The following is a 19,120-nucleotide window of genomic DNA, read 5'->3' as shown; positions in this document are numbered from 1 at the left end:
CCAAGAAAGGTCAATAGCCAATCCTTAAGCCATCAATTTATTGTCTAAGAATTATTGCTTTCTATAGAATGGAATTTGTTCTTTTCACTTATAAATGATAAGAGTCAACATGAGATTAATTTAATTGGATCTGTTATAAATATGACTTGTCCTTAGTTAAGAGGTTTTATTCTGCTAAAAAAAAAAAAAGAAAAAAAAAAAAACAACTGGAGATGGTTCCTGGTAGAAATCCATAGTATCTGCAATTCTAACATTCACAGAAAAATTCAAGGAATTTGCCAAATTAAGAAGATTAGCTTTCAATATATAGGTAATTATCAATGCTGAGTTTTCTAAAGCTCTTTCCAAGAAAGAATGAATTTTACATAAAAAATTACTTGCTAAGAAACATGTTACTTAATATACTACAATTATGATTCTCAAAATTAATATAAAGAACATTAAGGAGTAGTTAAAAGCCTGCTTCCCTTGAATGAAATCTCAGGTTTGATCCCCAGTACCTCTTAAAAACAAACTAACACATGAGAAAAACAACTGTCACTGGGGAACAGATGTAGCTCAGTGGTTGAGCACTTGCTTCCCATCTTCCCATATATGATATCCTTGAAGTCCTGGGCTCAATCTCTGGTACCTCCTCAAAAAAAAAAAAAAAAAAAAAAAAAAAGAACTTTGAATCTCTGCTCATGAGTCTTGTACAGTTAATTATTTGTTAAAGTTTAACTTTCTCCATTTAGCACCTTTTTTTAACTCTTTGACTCTATGAATACTTCAACCAGAGATCTTCCTGCCATCATCACAAGGAATTCTAATTTACAAACAAGACTTAAATAACTCCTTTGACTAAGCTTTCTTAGATATTTGTACAGTAACATAGTATATATCAGTAAGATAAATATTTTAAGCAGTAACAGTGCTAATGCATGTCATATCAAATTTATCTGAGGCATTAAAAAAGCCATGAAGCAACCTAGTATCATTCTATTCTTATTTGACCCAACTGACCAGTAAGAGGTCTGCATGCTGCCATGGGAGTAAAAAGAGGTAAGAGTTACTGAAAAGGAGTTTTTGTGTAAATAGGTGAACTATAGAATTAAAACAATTATTAAGTTTATTAGAATAAAATATATGCCTGTGGATAGACAAAAGTTTTGTCCTGTGAGGTTTCTGTTTTGTTATATATTATTATGAGTTAACTGGGGGAAAAAAGGAAGGAAGGCAGGAAGGAAGGCAAGAAGGCAGGCAGGAAGGAAGAAAGGAAGGAAGGCAGGAAGGAAGGAAGGAGGAAAGGAAGGAAGGAGGAAAGGAAGAAAGAAAGCCCTTAGATCATAGTTATTCAGGATCTAGCAATTAATTAGTTAGAGTTTTCAAGTTTGATTGTTCAAACCATGTTGTTCAACTAATAATCTTTTACTTTGTCTTTGATATATTTAAACAGGTGGGCAAGTTTTTCCGAATCATTTAGAAAAATTCTTGACTTAAGATTTTCTTTCACTATTGAATTAAAAGATTTAAGAATTATCATTTTCACATTTTTTAGTACTCATTCTTTCTTTTCTAAAAAAATCTCAATCTCTCTCTCTCATGAAGTGCATGTTGACTATCATCTCTAAATAATTATAATATTTGTAAAAAATTAAAACCTACTTTTTGCCAATATGTGGTTATTTACTCCATGCTTTATTAAATTACTATTATTGCAGGGTTTTTTTTCTTTATTAGACTTGTGAATTTACGGAAGAATCATGCATAATATACAGGATTCCCCTATATCACTCTATTAACAATTTGCATTGGTGTAGAACAGCCAATTGTTACAATTGACGATAGCAATTTTTATAATTGTACTATTAATTTTAGCACATGGCTTAATTGTTAACTAAGTATTCATTGCTTATTTGGTTCTATGAATTTTTTTTATTTATTGAAAAAATATAACATTTCCCCTGTTACCTATTTTCATGACCAAAAAATATTAATTTTCTAACATTTCTGGAAAATGTTACATGATTCTTAACAACTGCAATATTCGTCTAAATAACAGTCCTCTAATACTAGCCATCACAGTAAGAATGTCAACTTTGGAGCATATTTTTTAAAACACTTCATTTCAGATCATGTAAAAAATTATAATCAACTAAATAAATGCACTGATACTCTAATGGAAAAAATTTAGTCTATAAAATTATATTGAATTCTCCAACACCACTAGTAATAAAACATATTAATCATATGGCTCTCTCATAAACTATATGTTCCTATTGCTGAATTATGTCAGTTTACTAACCTGCTTCAGGGAATATATTCTTTTTTCAGTTTTGAATAATTTAATATATCAACTTATAGTTTTATATATATGTATATGTTCTGACAACATATATATGCACGTATTTTCTGACAAAAGAATCATCTATAGAATCAGTAAAAAGTCCAACAACCTAAGAGAAAAATGGTCAAAAGATCAGAGGAGGCCCTTCACAAAAGAGGATGAACTGTTCAAAATGTATGTAAAGGAATATGACTTCATGATTCATCAAGGAAATGTGAGATAAAATATAAAGAAGAACAATTACACACTCACCAAAAAGGCTAAATTTTTTTAATAAAAAAATATTTTCAAGATGTGGAGCTTCTGGAACCTTTATATAAAGCTCTTAGGAGTATAAATTAGTACAACTTCAGAAATCTGTTTGATAATATTTACTAAAGTAGAATATATCCACATCCAATGCCCCAGCTTTTTCACTCCTAGGATGTCCTACATAAATGCATATATATGTATATGAAAAAGATATGCACAAACTATTCACAGCAGCATTATTCATAATACTCGAAAGTGGAAAGAATCCAAGCACCCATCAACAGCTGAATGCACAAAATAAATGCTGTTATAGTCATCCATTGGAACACTACACAGCAGTAAAAATAAACCACAGCTACAACAAACAATTTTAACGGCTCTCACAAACATAATGTTAAATAAAGTTATATGATCCAATTCATATGAGTAGAAGCAAGCAACATTAATTTCTGGTAATAGAAGTCAAATGATAGTTACATTTGGAGGGTAGTACCTTGAAAGAGGCAGAAGAGGGTGGATCTGGGGTATTAGTAATATTCTGTATCTTGATCTAGATATAGATTTTGTGGGTGCCCTTCATGAAAAAATTATCTGTCTGTGCACCTGTTAAAAACTTTATTACAATAAACTGCAGCTTATGCGACTATATGGCATAGGGTATTCAGAGGTGGAAGATGAACTGTGGATAACAGAGCAAATTTGAGAGCATTCTCTCATAAACTATAGCAAATATATAAGACTAATACAGGGTGTTAATAATTGGGTGGTTTAGGGAGAAAATACACCAAATGTAAGATATGGGTTAAAATTAGCAGAAATATTTTGATGATGCTCTTTCATAGTTTGCAGCATATATTTCACAACAATGCAAGGTGTTGGTGGTGGGTGATGTATGGGAGCCCTGCAGATTATATATGTGTTTGCTTTGAAAGTTCACAACTTTTACTATACACTTATTGTTTATATATTTCATGTGTGAATGATATACTTCAGTAAAATTTTATAAAAAATAAGCTGAACCTTTAGCTCATCTTTAAGCTTCTTGAAGTGTAAAATTAGTTCATTCATTGTATATATTACATGACTTATCCCCTAGGATTTTTTTTCATTAAAGAAGTTGTGAGTTTACAAAACAAACATGTGCGATATACAGCATTCCTATACACTATCCCACCACCAACACCTTGCATTGTTGTGGAAAATTGGTTATAATTGATAAAAGACTATCCAAATATTACTACTAATTATATAGTCTATAGCTTACATTAGATGTATTTTAAACCTTTCTATAGTTCACTTATTTACACAAAAACTCCTTTTCTATACCTCTCACCTCTTTTTACTCCCATGGCAGCATGCAGACCTCTTACTGGTCAGTTGGGTCAAATAAGAATAGAATGATACTAGGTTGCTTCATGGCTTTTTTAATGCCTCAGATAAATTTGATATGACATGCATTAGCACTGTTACTGCTTAAAATATTTATCTAACTCATATATACTATGTTACTGTATAAATATATTTTGTATATATACAAATATATACTGTACAAATATAATTAGTACTTGAGTTGGTAGGTGTATGTCCAAGAGACTTAACTCTTTGAGCTGTCCATGCACAATTTGGGCCCTGAATCTCAACAGAGTTGCAACACCTACACTTCAGTTCTTTGGACTCACCCAAGACAACTAACAAGGAGATGATGATGGACAACAGCCATCTCGAGGAACAGAGAGAGGCTACAACTGCAAGCAAGAGAATCTCATACATCTGCCCTATGGGATTGAAGCCCCCTCTCAGAGGTGGAGAGGGCATTACCATCCCAGAATCCTCAGGACTGGGGAATAAACAATGGACTAGAGTAGGTTTATTGTTATTCAACTATAGACTTACTGTGATTCTAGCAATGGAAGAACTTTTATCATTGATATAGAGGCAGTGGCCACTGGAGGTTCTGAGGGGAGGAAGAGGGAATAATAGGTGCAATTTGGGGGCATTTTCAGGACTTGGGAATTGTCCTGAATTACACTTCAATGACAGGCCATTATAAATCTTGTAATAACTTACAAAATGTTTGGAAGAGAGTGTAAACGACAATGTAAACTATAATCCACACTTAATGGCAATGCTCCAAAATGTGTTCATCAATTATAACAAATGTACCACACTAATGAAGGATGTTGTTAATGTGGGAAAATGTGGGAGGGGTAGGCAGCAGGGCCTATAGGAATCCCTTGTTTATGTAACATTTATATAATCTAATTTTCTTTTTTTTAAAGTATATTAAAAAAAAATTCTATCTGAGGGGAGGGGAGCAGCCAACTGTGCACTTTCCAGGCATGGGGACCTTGGGGACAGGGCGACTTGGAGGGTGGAGCTGGCACTCAGGCAGCCACGAGTGCTTGTGAAGCTGAAAGCAATAAAAGTATGGGTGTGGGAAACCAATACCCTTCCCTAAGTAGGCTTCAGGAAATCCAAAAGAAAGCAAAAGCTATAGAACAGCAAGGAATTGGCTTCAGTACTGTGTCAGATGACAAGAATTACATGAAACTAGAGAGGATTCTAACGAAACAGCTTTTTGAAATAGACTGTAGATACTGAAGGAAAAGGAGATATTCAACAAGGTAGAAAGAGGGCAGCAAAGGAGACAGAGCATCTTCTCAAAGAACTGGAGCAGAAGAATACAAACCACCTGCAACGGATGGAAGCACAGAACATTTTTAAGTAAGCCCAGTGCCCCATTAAAGAGAAGATTGTGCCATTCTATAGTGGAGGCACTATATATATAGTGTGACCAATGAATTTAAGCAAGATATCCAGGATATCCTTCTCAGACTGACACACGTTAAAACCGAGGAAAGGGCTCAATATAGACGGCAAAGTATAACACTTTAACCAAAATCTGTGCACTACAAGAGCTAATGAAAACCTGCATGAAGAAGCAACCTTCCCTGCTGCTTTTCTAAAATGTCCATCCTTCAGCCTCCAAAATTAACTCTGCTATGTGACGTGAACAAAGTTGGAAGCACTTTAATCACACTTCTGATGGAAGTGAACAACCAGGAGACTGGCAGGCACTTACCTGGGTGTGCTCTCAGGGTTGCTTGCTGATCTGAATGCTTTAGATGTGTGTGGGCATACAGAAATCAAGAATTATCGAAGGGAGATAGTAAAAGATATCAACAAATTATTGAAATATTTGGATTTAGGGGAGGAAGCAGACACTATGTATACATTTGACAGAATGGGATGGGACAGAATTATTCCATTTTAAAAATCTAAAAGGTCCTCAAGAGAATAAGAGAAATAAAAAAATGAGTTTCTTCAGGTACAAAATCCTTCTGAATTGCACCTGAGCTGCAAAAGAGAATTGCAGTGTTTAGACAGTTATCATGAGGTAAGTCTTGGGGAAAACAAAACCCTGCATTCCAGAAGCCAGGAGAAGAGTTGCATTGAAGTGTAAACACTCATAATTTATATTGACATGAAGGAAGCCCTTGAGAAAAAAAAAAGTCATTTGTGAGGAGCACCCATCACATGAATCAGTCTGGAATGTCCTTGGAAAGTTGTCAGAGATACATGAAGAAGTTCTTTCTTTTGGTAGAAATGAGACTGATATAGAACTACATTCTCCTGGAAGAGATGCTCACCAAACAGCTGCCAGCCCTGGAAGACGCCGACAGGCAAGGAGAGAATTGCAAGGCTGCCAGGAAGCAGGCAGTGAAGGTCGCCCAGAGTATTCTCAGTTATCTCGACCTGAGATCCGATGAATGGGAGTACTAAAATATCTGAGGCCTTATGACTTATGTTGCTTGTTTTGTACTTTGTACATACTTCTATGTATAGAGAACTTTCAGTTGATTGGTATTAAATATGATTTTTTACATACACATTTTCAACTTGGTATTTATGATTTAAGCTAATTATATTCAGTATCTCTGCTGCTTTTGATTTTTGCAAAACAAATATTGTAGCTCATTGGCTTTTCCATTTGGGTCCTTATCTGTATGTGATGGTTTTATTTGACTGAATTTGGTTTGGGGGTATTTTTTCCCTATTATCAAAATATGAAATAGAAAAAATTGTGTAATTTTTAAAATGGGTTGTCCAAACATTAAAATGCAGGTATTTCACAATCTCAAAAAATAGATATAATGTTACACAATAGTGGGAAAATTATGAGAAAAGGGGAAATTTTTCATTAGCTAGGAGTAAGGTCCATGCACAAAAGCAGTACAGTGATGTATATTGTTAATAATAGGCGGAGAAAAGCGGAAGGATCTGTTTCATTTACAAATCCCAATTTTGTCCTACCCAATTTAATAAGGTAGAGGTTTTGGTTTGTGTGTTCATCAGTCGGTTTTGATGGGAGGTCTGTTGTTTCCTGAATGTTTTTCATTTAAAAAAGTGTCTGTTTCACCACCACCCCCATATCTGAATTTAGAGCAGGAATATCTTCTTCGTGTGTGTGACATAAGAAAATTATGAAACTAAAAGTAAAAACAAAAAGGTGAATGCACCAAAAGGTTAAAATGCCAGCTATCAAATCCCTTCAAGTTGTTTTTGTTTGAAAACTAAGTTTTCCTTTGTAAATAGTATGGATTGGAACATTCAAATGAAATTTAGTGGACCTTTAAGCACACACACAAAGGAAGCCTATAATTAGATAAAGAAAACTGAAAACAAATTCCCAAAGCCAAGTGTATTGGACAAACTTGTTAAACATGTCCAGTTCTATATTACAACATATTATAGCAAAAAGTAACCCTGAAAAACCAAATCTTCACAGCTTATCAGAAGAAATAGCTGTCCACAACTGGCATCTTAAACATTCTACTCTCTGGGACTAAATAGTAAAGCTGCTTGTTCAAGGTACCTGCTGAACTACTTAGGTCAAATTTTGGTGTATGGAAGTTTCTTTATTGCCTAAAAAGTTACTAAAATGTATCATTGCATGAAATGTTTTTCTTCTTTACCTTCTTTAGGGTATATATATTTCTGGAAATACTTTCTGAGGATCCAGTTTTATGGTTGCCTATGAATGCAAATGACAGAATCAACCAGGGAGACTTTATGACATATAATATTGTATTTAACATATTATAGTCCTAAAGCATAGCCCTAAACAAATCCTTGCTTTGTCTCTCAGTACTACCCAATAATTAAAAGCGCTTGAGGGAAGAGGCTGTGGTTCAATCAGTTGGGCTCTCCTCTACCATATGGGAGGTCCTGGGTTTGTGTTCTTGTGAAAGCAAGCTTGCCCACATGCTGTGGAGAGCCGCCGGCCCACCAGTGCCGCAGAGTGCTGCAGGCACCATGGAGTGCCACCCAGCTCACACGGACAGCCGCCAAACCCGCAAGCACTGCGGAGAGCCAACTCAGCAAGGTGACACAACAGAAGAAAAAAAAAGGAGAAAGCAAAAACACAGAAGAGCATGCAGCAAATGGACACAGAGAGCAGACAGCAAGCAAGCCACAAAGGGGGGGGGGGAAATAAAAATAAATACAGACACAGAAGAATGCACAGTGAACGGACACAGAGAGCAGACAGCAGGCAAAAAGCCACGGGGGCAGGGGGGATTAAAAACAAAAAGCCCTTGATACATCTTTCCTACTAGAAATGTTTTTGAATAATTGGATAGCTGGGCCAAAGGAGAAGTCCGGTCATGGAACAGTGAGTTCTTCCCACATATGTGGGTCATAAGTGTTCTTCTGGCCACAGTAGTTTCAGGATTGCTTTTTGATATCTGTTCTTAATATCTTGAAGAGCTTTAAAATTAGAGCACATTCTTAATTGTACTACTGGGCAATCAAGGTTAGACATTTTGGATATATCCTTCACCAGGTTATGTCATTTAACTTTTAATTTCATTCTTGTAAATTAAATATTAACACTTAAAAGTATCTGTTCTTTGAAAGCATATCTTTACCTTTCTTTTTTTTCAAAGTATTTTCTATAACTTACAGAGCCATCTGATACTACTAAGCTTCCAGCACTGCGTGTCGGTATAGGATACTGAACTCTTCCACAGTCACTTTAAATTTTTCACGTGGGCTATTTCGGTAGCCTAAACTATCAAATTGACCTTGAGTGACTATTGATGCATGAATTTTTCCTATTTTCAATCTGTTTGAGCTGCTTTTACCCAATTAGTCTACCCACACAGTGAGCCCTAGTAAACAGATTTGGCTGTTCTATTCCTCACTGGAACTAAAATGTTAACTTGAGCTGCAGCATTTAGTTTTAAACTGGGCTTGTCACATTGTATTTTGTTTAACAATCTTAACATGGAGAATCTGTAATGAACTGAAAACTACCAAAAAACAAAAAACAAAGCATGCCCTTGGATCTGCATTAAATGGTATAATCCATTTCATAGAAAAAAAAATACTATCTGGGGGAGTGGATGTAGCTCAGTGGGTGGGTGCCTGCCTCCCACATACAAGGTCCCAAGTTTGATCTCCAGTTCCTTCTTAAAGGAGGAGTTATGTATGAAAGTACAATATCTGGGAAATGTCGATCAGAAAATGTCTTCCGTAAAATAAGGAGGGAAATAGCTTTGGGGGCATTATAATGTCTTTTGTTTTTTGTTTTGTTTGGTTTTTTTAAGATTTATTTTTATTTCTCTCCCCTTCCCCCCACCCTCACCCCGGGTTGTCTGTTCTCTGTGTCTATTTGCTGTGTCTTCTTTGTCTGCTTCTGTTGTCAGCGGCACAGGAATCTGTGTTTCTTTTTGTTGCATCATCTTGTGTCAGCTCTCCTTATGTGCGACACCATTCCTGGGCAGTCTGCACTTCCTTTCGCGTTGGGCGGCTCTCCTTACAGGGCGCACTCCTTGCGCGTGGGGCTCCCCTACACGGGGGACACCCCTGCGTGGCAGGGCACTTCTTGCGCACATCAGCACTGCGCATGGGCCAGCTCCACACAGGTCAAGGAGGCCCGGGGTTTGAACTGTGGACCTCCGATGTGGTAGACGGACACCCTAACCACTGGGTCAAGTCCGCCACCTATAATTTCTTTTGAATCATTATGAAAGGACATGATCCGTACTATATTTAAGTCTGGTTAAGCAAATTCTGAGCCATATGAATTTTTCAAACAAATTGCCGTGCATTGATTGAAAACTGAAAGGAAATAAGTTGCTTAGATAAAGTGCACTTTATTAAACTAATAAGTAATCAATGTTTCCTTATAAATTCCATTTTACTGGAGTCTGATAGGCTTTACATGCTGATATTAGTGATTGCTTAAATGAATTTCCAAGTGCTATGGTAATAGTCTGGCTGAAATTGAACCCTACCTAACAACATTCAATACAGATTCACCCTAGTCCTTATAACTTGGTATCCTGGAATTTACTTGTATTATTTAGGGATTCACAATTCTTGGAGGGCAAACAGATAAATGTAATGATTGTTTTCTTTAGCTTCCACATTATTTCCTTTCTCACATGACCTTATTACAAATTCTCCAATTTGCTATAAATTATTGATGTCTCAAGACCATTGTAGCAAAATGTACTTATAAAAAGGATTGTTATTACTATCCCACTAGATGAGTGTGTTTATTTAAAATAATAAGATGTAGATATATCTTAGTCATCCCCCTTTCCTCAGAATTCTCTATTAAACTATTAAAAAAGAAAAGATATCTTGACTCAAAATCTTAGTTCAAATAAAGTTAATGATTTGACTCCCCACTTCTCTCACTATTCATCTTGCATCAGCTGCCCTGAACTTCCTAATGTTCTGGAGCATTCTAGACCTGCTCTAATGTAAAGGCTTTTGCACATGTTTTACCCTATTCTAAGAATGCTCTTCCCCAGATATCTTCCTGCCTTGTTCTTCCATGCCTTCAAGTTACTTCGAGAGAGATGCCTTATTTAACTGAGCTAAATAAAATTAATATTAGTACTCACCCACACTCTGCTTTATTATTTTCCCAACACTTATCACCACTTGATCTATAAATGTATTTGTTTGGTTAATATTTATTTATTATTATTTATTTTCCCCACAAGAAGTTAAGCTCCTCAAAGGCAGGGACATTGGTATGTATAGTCACTTCTTGATCCCCAATGCCCACATGATGTAAGCACACTATAAACACGTGCTAAATCAATTAATGGAGTCAGTGATTACTTTTTGCTTTAAAACCAATAAATATTTTAAAAGAGGCTTGAAGTTAAGGGTAAAAAATCAACACATTCTACTCTTTAGTATATCAAGGAAAAAATAACATTGTAGTAGAGGTTAAAAAAATCAGCAGAATCACAGAAAAGATCATGTTGAGAAAAAGTGATAAATTAGCAGTAGAAGCCTTATTTTTCCCTTCCAAGAGGACTGAAGAACTCTGCTGGCAAGAATCTCCATGCCAGCCATAATAGCAGTGACACACAAATCCATTGTTCATATCCCTTAGTGTCTTTGGTTTAATTTTTTGAGAAATGATGAATCTGAGGTTTTTAAGGATATATTTCTTACTGCTGCTCTGAGGCATATGCAAATAAGAGGAAGATTCAGGTATTTTTCGAACACATCTTCCATTATTGTTACAGAGACTTTTACTGCAGAACTGGGCTGCTGAGGTCACATTGACAGCATAATGTCCCAAAGGTCCTTGAATAGATTTTTGTAGAGATAAGCAGGTTTCCTATAGGAAAAATAGAGATCTATTTAAATCACTCTTAAGATGTGAGTCTATTATCCAAGTGGTATTAATGTCTGAAGTTTTATATTATATTATATTATATTAAGGCTAATAAGGACGAGCATTTCAGGGGATTAATCATTTAAATGAGGAACTAAACCTTTATAAAGTCACATGTCTTTAACTTGGAATACTATAATAATTTCATATCATTTCGAGGAGATGATTCCACATTTTCCCACTAGAGACTATTCTTTAAGGTAAAAAGATATTTATAGTAACACTAATAGATAATCATTAATATGAGATGATTGTTTTATGAAATTTAATTTCATGAAGCATTTTTAACACTTATACATGTTAACATTAGGTAAGGTTTTCTAATACTTCAAAGTCATTGTATTTTTTTCTAGATAACCATCCTCCAGAAGTTGATGTGTAGTCTTTACATACATGTTTTTTTACTTTACTACATATATATAATTATGAAGAATATACAGCATTATTTTGTGTTTTGTAAACATTTAAATAAAAGCCTATATTGTGGAATGGTTTATCTTTGCAACTTGCTTTTTAAACTCAACATGTTTTTGAGATTTTTTCAGGTTGACTACGTAGCTTTGGTTTATTCATTTTAACTGCTGTTCAGTGTTTCATCACTTAAATATACCATACTTTATCCATTATTCAAGTTGCAGGAGGTAGAATATCGAATATCTTTATTTACAATCAAATGTTCTATTCATTTGTACAAGGCTACAGGATCCAATGACAAATCAAAACCACAATCAAAATTGTGGGTTTTCTTCCCACAAGATGTATCACTGGTGTACCCACAACATTGGGCTTTAAGACTAGGACACATTCTAACTATTGATGATGTGGCATATATGATTGCAATTTTTCTACCCTCAACACTCCCTGTTTTTTCCCCCACCCCTAAGAGTAACAGCATTCCTGAATAGTTAAAACTGTAAGCCCCTGTAACTCATGACTGATCAACAGATCTTGTTCTAGAGGGCTTAACCTGTTTTTCTGCCATGATATCTGTTTGCCCAAAACGGCATAACCACCTCTACATCAGTAAACTTTTCCACCAATTTATAACTTCTCCCCTGCTGAAAACATCTGTTCCTTTTGGATCTGTTTCTTATAAAACTCAGGCACATTCCCCACATGCCTTGATAATTGTTGTCAAGTCATGTACCTTCTGGTTCTTGAGCAATGCACTGCATTCCTTGGAAAGCAGCCCACCACCCATCCCCAGCTGCATGTAGTCATGCCCCATAAAAGACCCGTCTTCTCAGGCAGTGAGTGAGGATGTCAAGCCCGGGAAGCAGTGTCTTTCCACCCACCATCAAGGACAGGACTAGGCCACCACTAGGCTCAGGACTATCTCATCCTCCTGTCACCAAGGATGAGAAACCCACATAATTCCCCTCTATAAATGCTCATTACTGGCCAAGATGGACTTGTCCAGGTCTTCCTTTGGTCTGATCAATCACTACCAGTTCAGAGGGAAATTGTTGCTTTACGTAGCTCCTTGCCATACTCGGTACTGATGACCACATCAGGCTGCTAAGATGAACAGCCATAACACAAATAATATCTGCAGGTAAACCAGAAAAATCTGACTGGAATCTTGACAATTTTCTATCTTGATTCATATGTAGAGGACAATTGGAAAACTCTAGTTGGTTCATTAATAGCACAAATTGAGTTTTCTATTAGGATTTCAATTATTTTGATAATTATAAACATCAATGCATAAATACACTAAATTAATTATAACAGTGGGGTATTTTCTCAGTAGTGAGAGGAGGCCCCAGAATTGTGAGTCCATCTTGAAAGGATTTGGGAGGTCCGATGGCAGAATAAAACTTTTAATGACAGGTAGTTAAACAAGGTAACAATTTAGTTAATAACAAGTTCTGAAAGTGCTATGTGCTTTATTTTTCATTCCCGGCACATTCAGTCTAGGCCAGCCTCACACTATATTTGGGAACATAGGCTATTTTTAGTCAGTACAAGAAGACTCCTTGGCTGAGGCATCTGAGGGGTTTCTAGGACAGATAGAATAAAATGAAAATAAGCAACAACAACAAAAGACACCCCTTCCCCCCAAAAAAAAAGTTTGTGGAAAGTTGTAATCTAAGCACTTTAGAACAATAATATTCAAATACAATAAAGTTCAATTTGTCCCTCCCCTTTCTATCTCAGCCTTCCTTCTTGAAACATTTTCTTCACTTAGCTTCCAGAACATCACATTCTTCTACTGGATGCTCCTCAGTCTCCTATACTAGTCCCTGCTCATTCTCCCTACCTCTTAACATTGGAGTACCCTAGACTCAATTCTTTGACCTCTTCTCTTCACTAGCTATACTCATTCTCCAGATAAATTCATCCTGTCTTAAACTGCTTTAAATATAATTCCCAAATGTATATTTTTCAGACCTTATTCCTGAACTGAAAGTATATTCACCTACCTACCTAACTTCTTCTGGATGTTTCATATGCATTTCAGACTTAATGCTCTACAATCCTATCTCTTGATTTCTTCCCAACATGCAACTATGGCAACCTTCTCAATTCTCAAGATACCACCTTCCTTACTCCAGTGCCTCAGGAGCAAAACCTTGGAGTCATTCGTCACTCCTTTTTAAATTTTTCACTCATATTTAATCCATCATCAAGTCATCTTTAATCCACCTTCAGAATATATCCACAATTCAACCATGGCTCCCATTCTGATACAGGCTGTCATTAGCTCTCACCTGAATTATTGCAACAGCTTTCTCAAATGATCTCCCTGCTTTTTCACTTGGCCCCTAAAATGTGTTCTAAATACAGCAACAATATTTATGTCTATAATTGAATAAATAGAATTAATATTAAAAATGATAAACAAAATATCTCAGTTCTCAGTTCCTTCCAGATTAAAAATATTCTCCTAAAAAACTCAAAGAGGAAATTTTAAAACATAATTTCAAACTAATTAGAAAATAATAATCATAACACTGCATATTAAAACGTATTAATATAGCTAAATTAATTCTCAGAGATAAATGCCTAGTCTTTTTTTTTTAAAGATTTATTTTATTTTTATTTTATTTCTTCCCCACCCCCACCCCCCGCCCCCGGTTGTCTGCTTTCTGTGTCCATTCACTGTTTGTTCTTCTGTGTCCACTTATATTCTTGTCAGCGGCACTGGGAATCCATGTCTCTTTTTCTTGTGTCATCTTGCTGCATCAGCTTTCCGTGTTTGCCGCACCATTCCTGGGCAGGTTGCACTTCTTTCATGCTCGGCGGCCTAGTCTTAAATGCTTTTGTTGACCAGGTAATCTGATTATCAACAAGAAACAAAGCATTTGGTGTCAACTTTCCCTTGGATTCCCACTCAGCTATTCAGCTGTATAAGTGCTGGTTGATCTAGTACTAAGAGGTATGTTTTTTCCACTTAAGTTTTCCTGCCTGCTTCCTGCTCCATCAAAATCTGCATCCTTTCTAATGCTTTTCTATTCTTGAAAGCACCATCTCAGTTACTACCTGCTTCATTAAAGCGGTGATTTTTCTATCTCCATTTCATTACCAGTAGTGGGCCATCAGTTTCCAGGTCTTTGAAAGCAGTCCTTTCCTTGTGACAAATTTTTGTAACTTCCAGTGTCTCCTCTCTTCTAATTATAAAACTTTATCCAAGAAATGTCAGTTTTTATGGGAATTTGTCCCCTGTTCTGTCTTTGGTGCTGAAAATGCCTCAGCAGACACTTTAATGCATGTTGATATTAAATTTGATGATAAAACTATTTATTTCAAAAGCTAAAAGAAGGAATAAATAAAACATTCAATTGAAAAAGAAAAATTATTTTTAGAAGAGCAGTCCCTGAAAGGAAATAATAAAAAAGCACAAATTAGTGAATTAGAAGTTAAATTGATGAATAACTCCAAGAGCTAGGTATTCAAGAAAATAAAACTATAAAACACTTACATATGGCAAATCTAGTTAAAAAGAAGGAAAGGAAAATAGATATGAAAAAAATAAATGGAATTAAAGTTTCAGAGGTGATTTTTTAAATTGTAATTTCATATCTCATAGTGTTCTATGCTAACAAATTTAAAAGTTTTAATGATCAACTACACCAATATTGATTCAAGAGGCAGAAAACAATTTAAAATGGGTCAAGTTAAAGAACTTCATTACCACAAAGAAGGTTTCTAAACCTAAGCATTTTTTGTATATGAGTTATTATCAACTCTTAATAATTAGATAATCTTTGTGTTATAGAATTGTTCCAGAGCATGAAAAAAGAATATAAAAAAAGCTACCTTTGAAGCAAATATATCCTTAACAGAAAAACACGCAAAGAAGAAAATCACAGGCTAACTTCATTAGTAAATGTAAATGCCAAGTCTAAGCCAGGGACTGCAAACATCAAAGTCTACTAAGACAACTAATAAGTTGGCACAACTGTAGAAAGGAAGCCCCATGTAGAGGGAGCAGCTGCCTCTCAGCAACAGTGAAATCGGACCACTGTTGCCAGACACCCAACTTTTAAAAAGAAGTTTTAAAACACCCTTTAAAAAACTTTATTTTTTGAGCACTTTTAGGTTTACAGAAAAATTGCACAGGAAATGCAGGACAGATCTCATATACCCTATCTTTCAACACACACGTAGTTTATCCATAGTTTATTAAAATTAATGAGGCACATTTGTAACAATTGGTGAACCAATATTGATACATTATTAGCCCAAAGTTTACATTAGGGTTCACTCTGTGTGTCCAGTTCTATAGGTTTTGACAAATGCATGATGTCATGTATCCACCATTATGATATCATACAGAATAGTTTCACTGCCATAAAAATGTCCCACCACATCACTTCCCTCAACCTCAGCTCACCCTACTCCACCCCCAAATCGTGGTAACCATTGATCTTTTTACTGTCTCTATAGTTTTACCATTTCCACAATGTCATATATGTTGGAACCATATTGTATGAAGCCTTTGCAGATTGGTTTCTTGTACTTAGCAATATGTATTTAAGGTTCCTCCATGTTTCTCCATGGCTTGATAGCTCATTTCTTTTTATCACTGAATAATACTCATTGTATAGATATGCCACAGTTTGTTTATCCATTCCAATTTTGGCAATTATGCATAAATCTGCTATTAATAGTCATGTGGAGATTTTTGTGTGGACATAAGCTTTCAACTCCTTTAGGTAAATACCTGGGAGTGCAATTGCTGTACCATATGGTAACACTATATTTAGCTCTGTAAGAAACTGCCCAATTGTCTTCCAAAGTGTCTGTACCATTTTTCAGTCCCACCAGCAATGAATGAGAGTTCTTCTGGCTCTATATCCTCAGTGTTTTTTTTATTTTAGCCATTCTAATATGAGTGTAGTAGTATCTCTTTATTGTTTTGATTTACAATTCCTTAAAAATATATGATATTAAGCATCTTTTCATATGCCCATTTGCCATCTGTATATCATCTTTAGTGAGTCATTTGTTCAGTACTTTTGACCATTTTTAATTTTATTTCTTTATATTGAGGATTTTTTTTATTAAAGAAGTTATGAGTTTACAGTTGAGTTTTAAGAACTCTTTGTATATTTTGAATACAAGTCCTTTGTCAGGTATGTGTTCTACAAATATTTTCTCCCAGCCTCTGGCTTGTCTTTTCATTCTTGTAACATAGCTGTTTGCAGAGTAGATCATTTTATTGAAGTCCAACTTGTCAATTTTCTCTTTCATGGATTGTATTCTTGGTGTTATATCTAAACAGTCATCACTAATCCAAGGCCACCTAGATTTTCTCTTAAGTTACAGTCTAGAAGTTTCATAATTCTGTGGTTTAAATTAAGGGCTATGACTTATTTTGAGTTGATTTTTGTGAAGGGTGAATGCTCTGTGTCTAGAATCATTTTTTTTGCATGTGGATGTCCAGTTGTTCTAGCACCATTGGTTGAAAAGTCTATCCTTTCTCCATTGAAATGTCTTTGCTCTTTTGTCAAAGATCATTTGACTATTGTGCTGGTTTGAGTATTTTGTGGGCCCCAGAAAATCCTGTTCTTAAAGTGAACCCATTGCTGTGCTATAAACCTATTGTATGTGTACAGGACATTTTGGTTGGATTAAGTTAAGGGATCTTTTGATTAGATCACTTAAATTAAGGGTACTTGATTAGATTGTGGGTATGGGGCCCTTTGATTAGATTGAATTCCGCTGTGGGCCTTTGATTGGAGTACTTCAGTGAGCTGTGACCCAGAGTGGGTCTCAGCCTTCTTGCTGGGGCCCTTTATAAATGGGAGACACAAGAAGAAGCACAGAGAAAGAGAGGTGCCTTTTTTTCCTGCCATGTGAGAGAGGACTTCAAGATAACCTACAGCCACAGAAAGACAGAGAAACCCCAAGATGCTGAGAGAGAATCTGGAGACTGGAATCAGCTGAGCAGCCTGTAGCTGAGGAGATAAGGCCTAGGTAGAGATCAACTATATGCCTTATCACCCACAGCTGAGCAAAAGGAGAAAGTAAGCCTGGAGGAGAAGGCAGAGTCTGGACACCATTTTGCCTTGCCACATGGCAGAAGTTGAGGACCTTACAGCTGCTGACTTTTGGTAAAAGAGTATCTCTGATGATGCCTTGATTTGGACATTTTCATAGCATCAAGTCTGTAAGATTTTACCCTAATAAATTCCAATTATAAAAGCCAACCCTTTTCTGGTATTTTTGCATTGATAGCCTTTAGCAAACTAAAATAGAAATTGGTAACAGGAGTGGAGTGCTGCTGTTATGCAAATACCAAAAATGTTGGAAAGGTTTTATAAATAGATAAAGGGGAGATTTTGGAGAAATTGTAATATGCTTAATAGAAAAGGCCTAGATTGCTTTGATGAGACTGTTGGTTGAAATATAGATTCTAAAGGTACTTCTAATTAAGACCTAGAAGGAAATGATGAACATGTTATTGGAAACTGGAGGAAAGGTGATTCTTGTTCAAAGTTAAGAACTTTGCAAAATTGACTCCCGAAGTTAGATGGAAGGCACAATTTGAAAATGACAAGCTTGACTATTTAGCTGATAAGATTTCCAAACTAAACGTGGAAACTGCAGCCTGGCTTATCCTTGTAGTTTATAGTAAAATGTTAGAGGAAAGAGATAAGATGAAAACTGAACTTCTGAGCAAAAATAACCCAGAAATTGATGGTATGGGAAATTCTGAGTTTCTGGACCCATGTCAGGACTTAACTAAACCTAGAAACAGCCAGCCATTTTCTTGCAGGTCAGAATTGGAAATGCAGTTATCCAGAAAGGATCTGTGAAAAGTCCTATTGTCTACTCTTGGGACCCCTGTGAACTGCATGTGAAACCAACAAGCTTTTTGAGAGATCTGTATAAACGAAACCACTGTCAGCCTGGACTAAAATAGACAGAAAAGAGAGAGATTGAAGGAAAAATAATTTCAAGGGCAAAACCATGGAAGCAGATGTCCAGAAGTAAGGACTTGGTCCATAAAACTGAGGGGAAAGAGGCCTCGGGGAAGGAGTGAAAGGAAAGTTGAGAGGTGTCAGCAAGAATTACAGAACCTCTTAAAGTATAGAATAAAGATTGGAGGTCTGTAACCAAACCTTAGCAGCCCCTCAAAGAAGAGAGAGAGAGTCAACCCCTACAAGGCAACCATGTTCAGACCTTCAACAAAGATAATTACAAATGTCATGAATAAAAACAAATAACACACTTTGTCTACCTCCCCTTACTCCCTTTTTGCATATACCCATCTTCAAAACAGCTGAACAAAGAAACTTACCATACTCCTCTTTCCCATACCTCAGATTCAGTATTAGGACAAGAGAGAAGCCAGAAATTTGAAAAGAATAACAACAACC

The 19,120-nt window shown here is 35.8% G+C and overlaps 1 protein-coding gene and 1 pseudogene across 1 annotated transcript in view; one reads left to right on the top strand and one right to left on the bottom strand.

Moving 5' to 3' along the window:
* Positions 1 to 5,005: 5,005 nt before the first annotated feature.
* On the top strand, positions 5,006 to 6,361 carry LOC101415992 (BAG family molecular chaperone regulator 5-like; annotated as a pseudogene).
* A 3,366-nt stretch (positions 6,362 to 9,727) lies between these two features.
* Positions 9,728 to 19,120, bottom strand: part of LOC101421259 (hyaluronidase-4-like) — a 108,928-nt gene continuing 99,535 nt past the window's right edge. Inside the window, exon 3 of the mRNA XM_004478257.3 lies at positions 9,728 to 11,231. Coding sequence (XP_004478314.1) covers positions 10,803 to 11,231 — 429 coding nt within the window. The 3' untranslated portion in view covers positions 9,728 to 10,802. The remainder of the gene's footprint in view (positions 11,232 to 19,120) is intronic.

This window comes from Dasypus novemcinctus, chromosome 5 (genome assembly GCF_030445035.2).
Source record: "Dasypus novemcinctus isolate mDasNov1 chromosome 5, mDasNov1.1.hap2, whole genome shotgun sequence".
NCBI lineage: Eukaryota > Metazoa > Chordata > Mammalia > Cingulata > Dasypodidae > Dasypus > Dasypus novemcinctus.
This window is presented reverse-complemented; position numbering and strand designations above follow the sequence as displayed.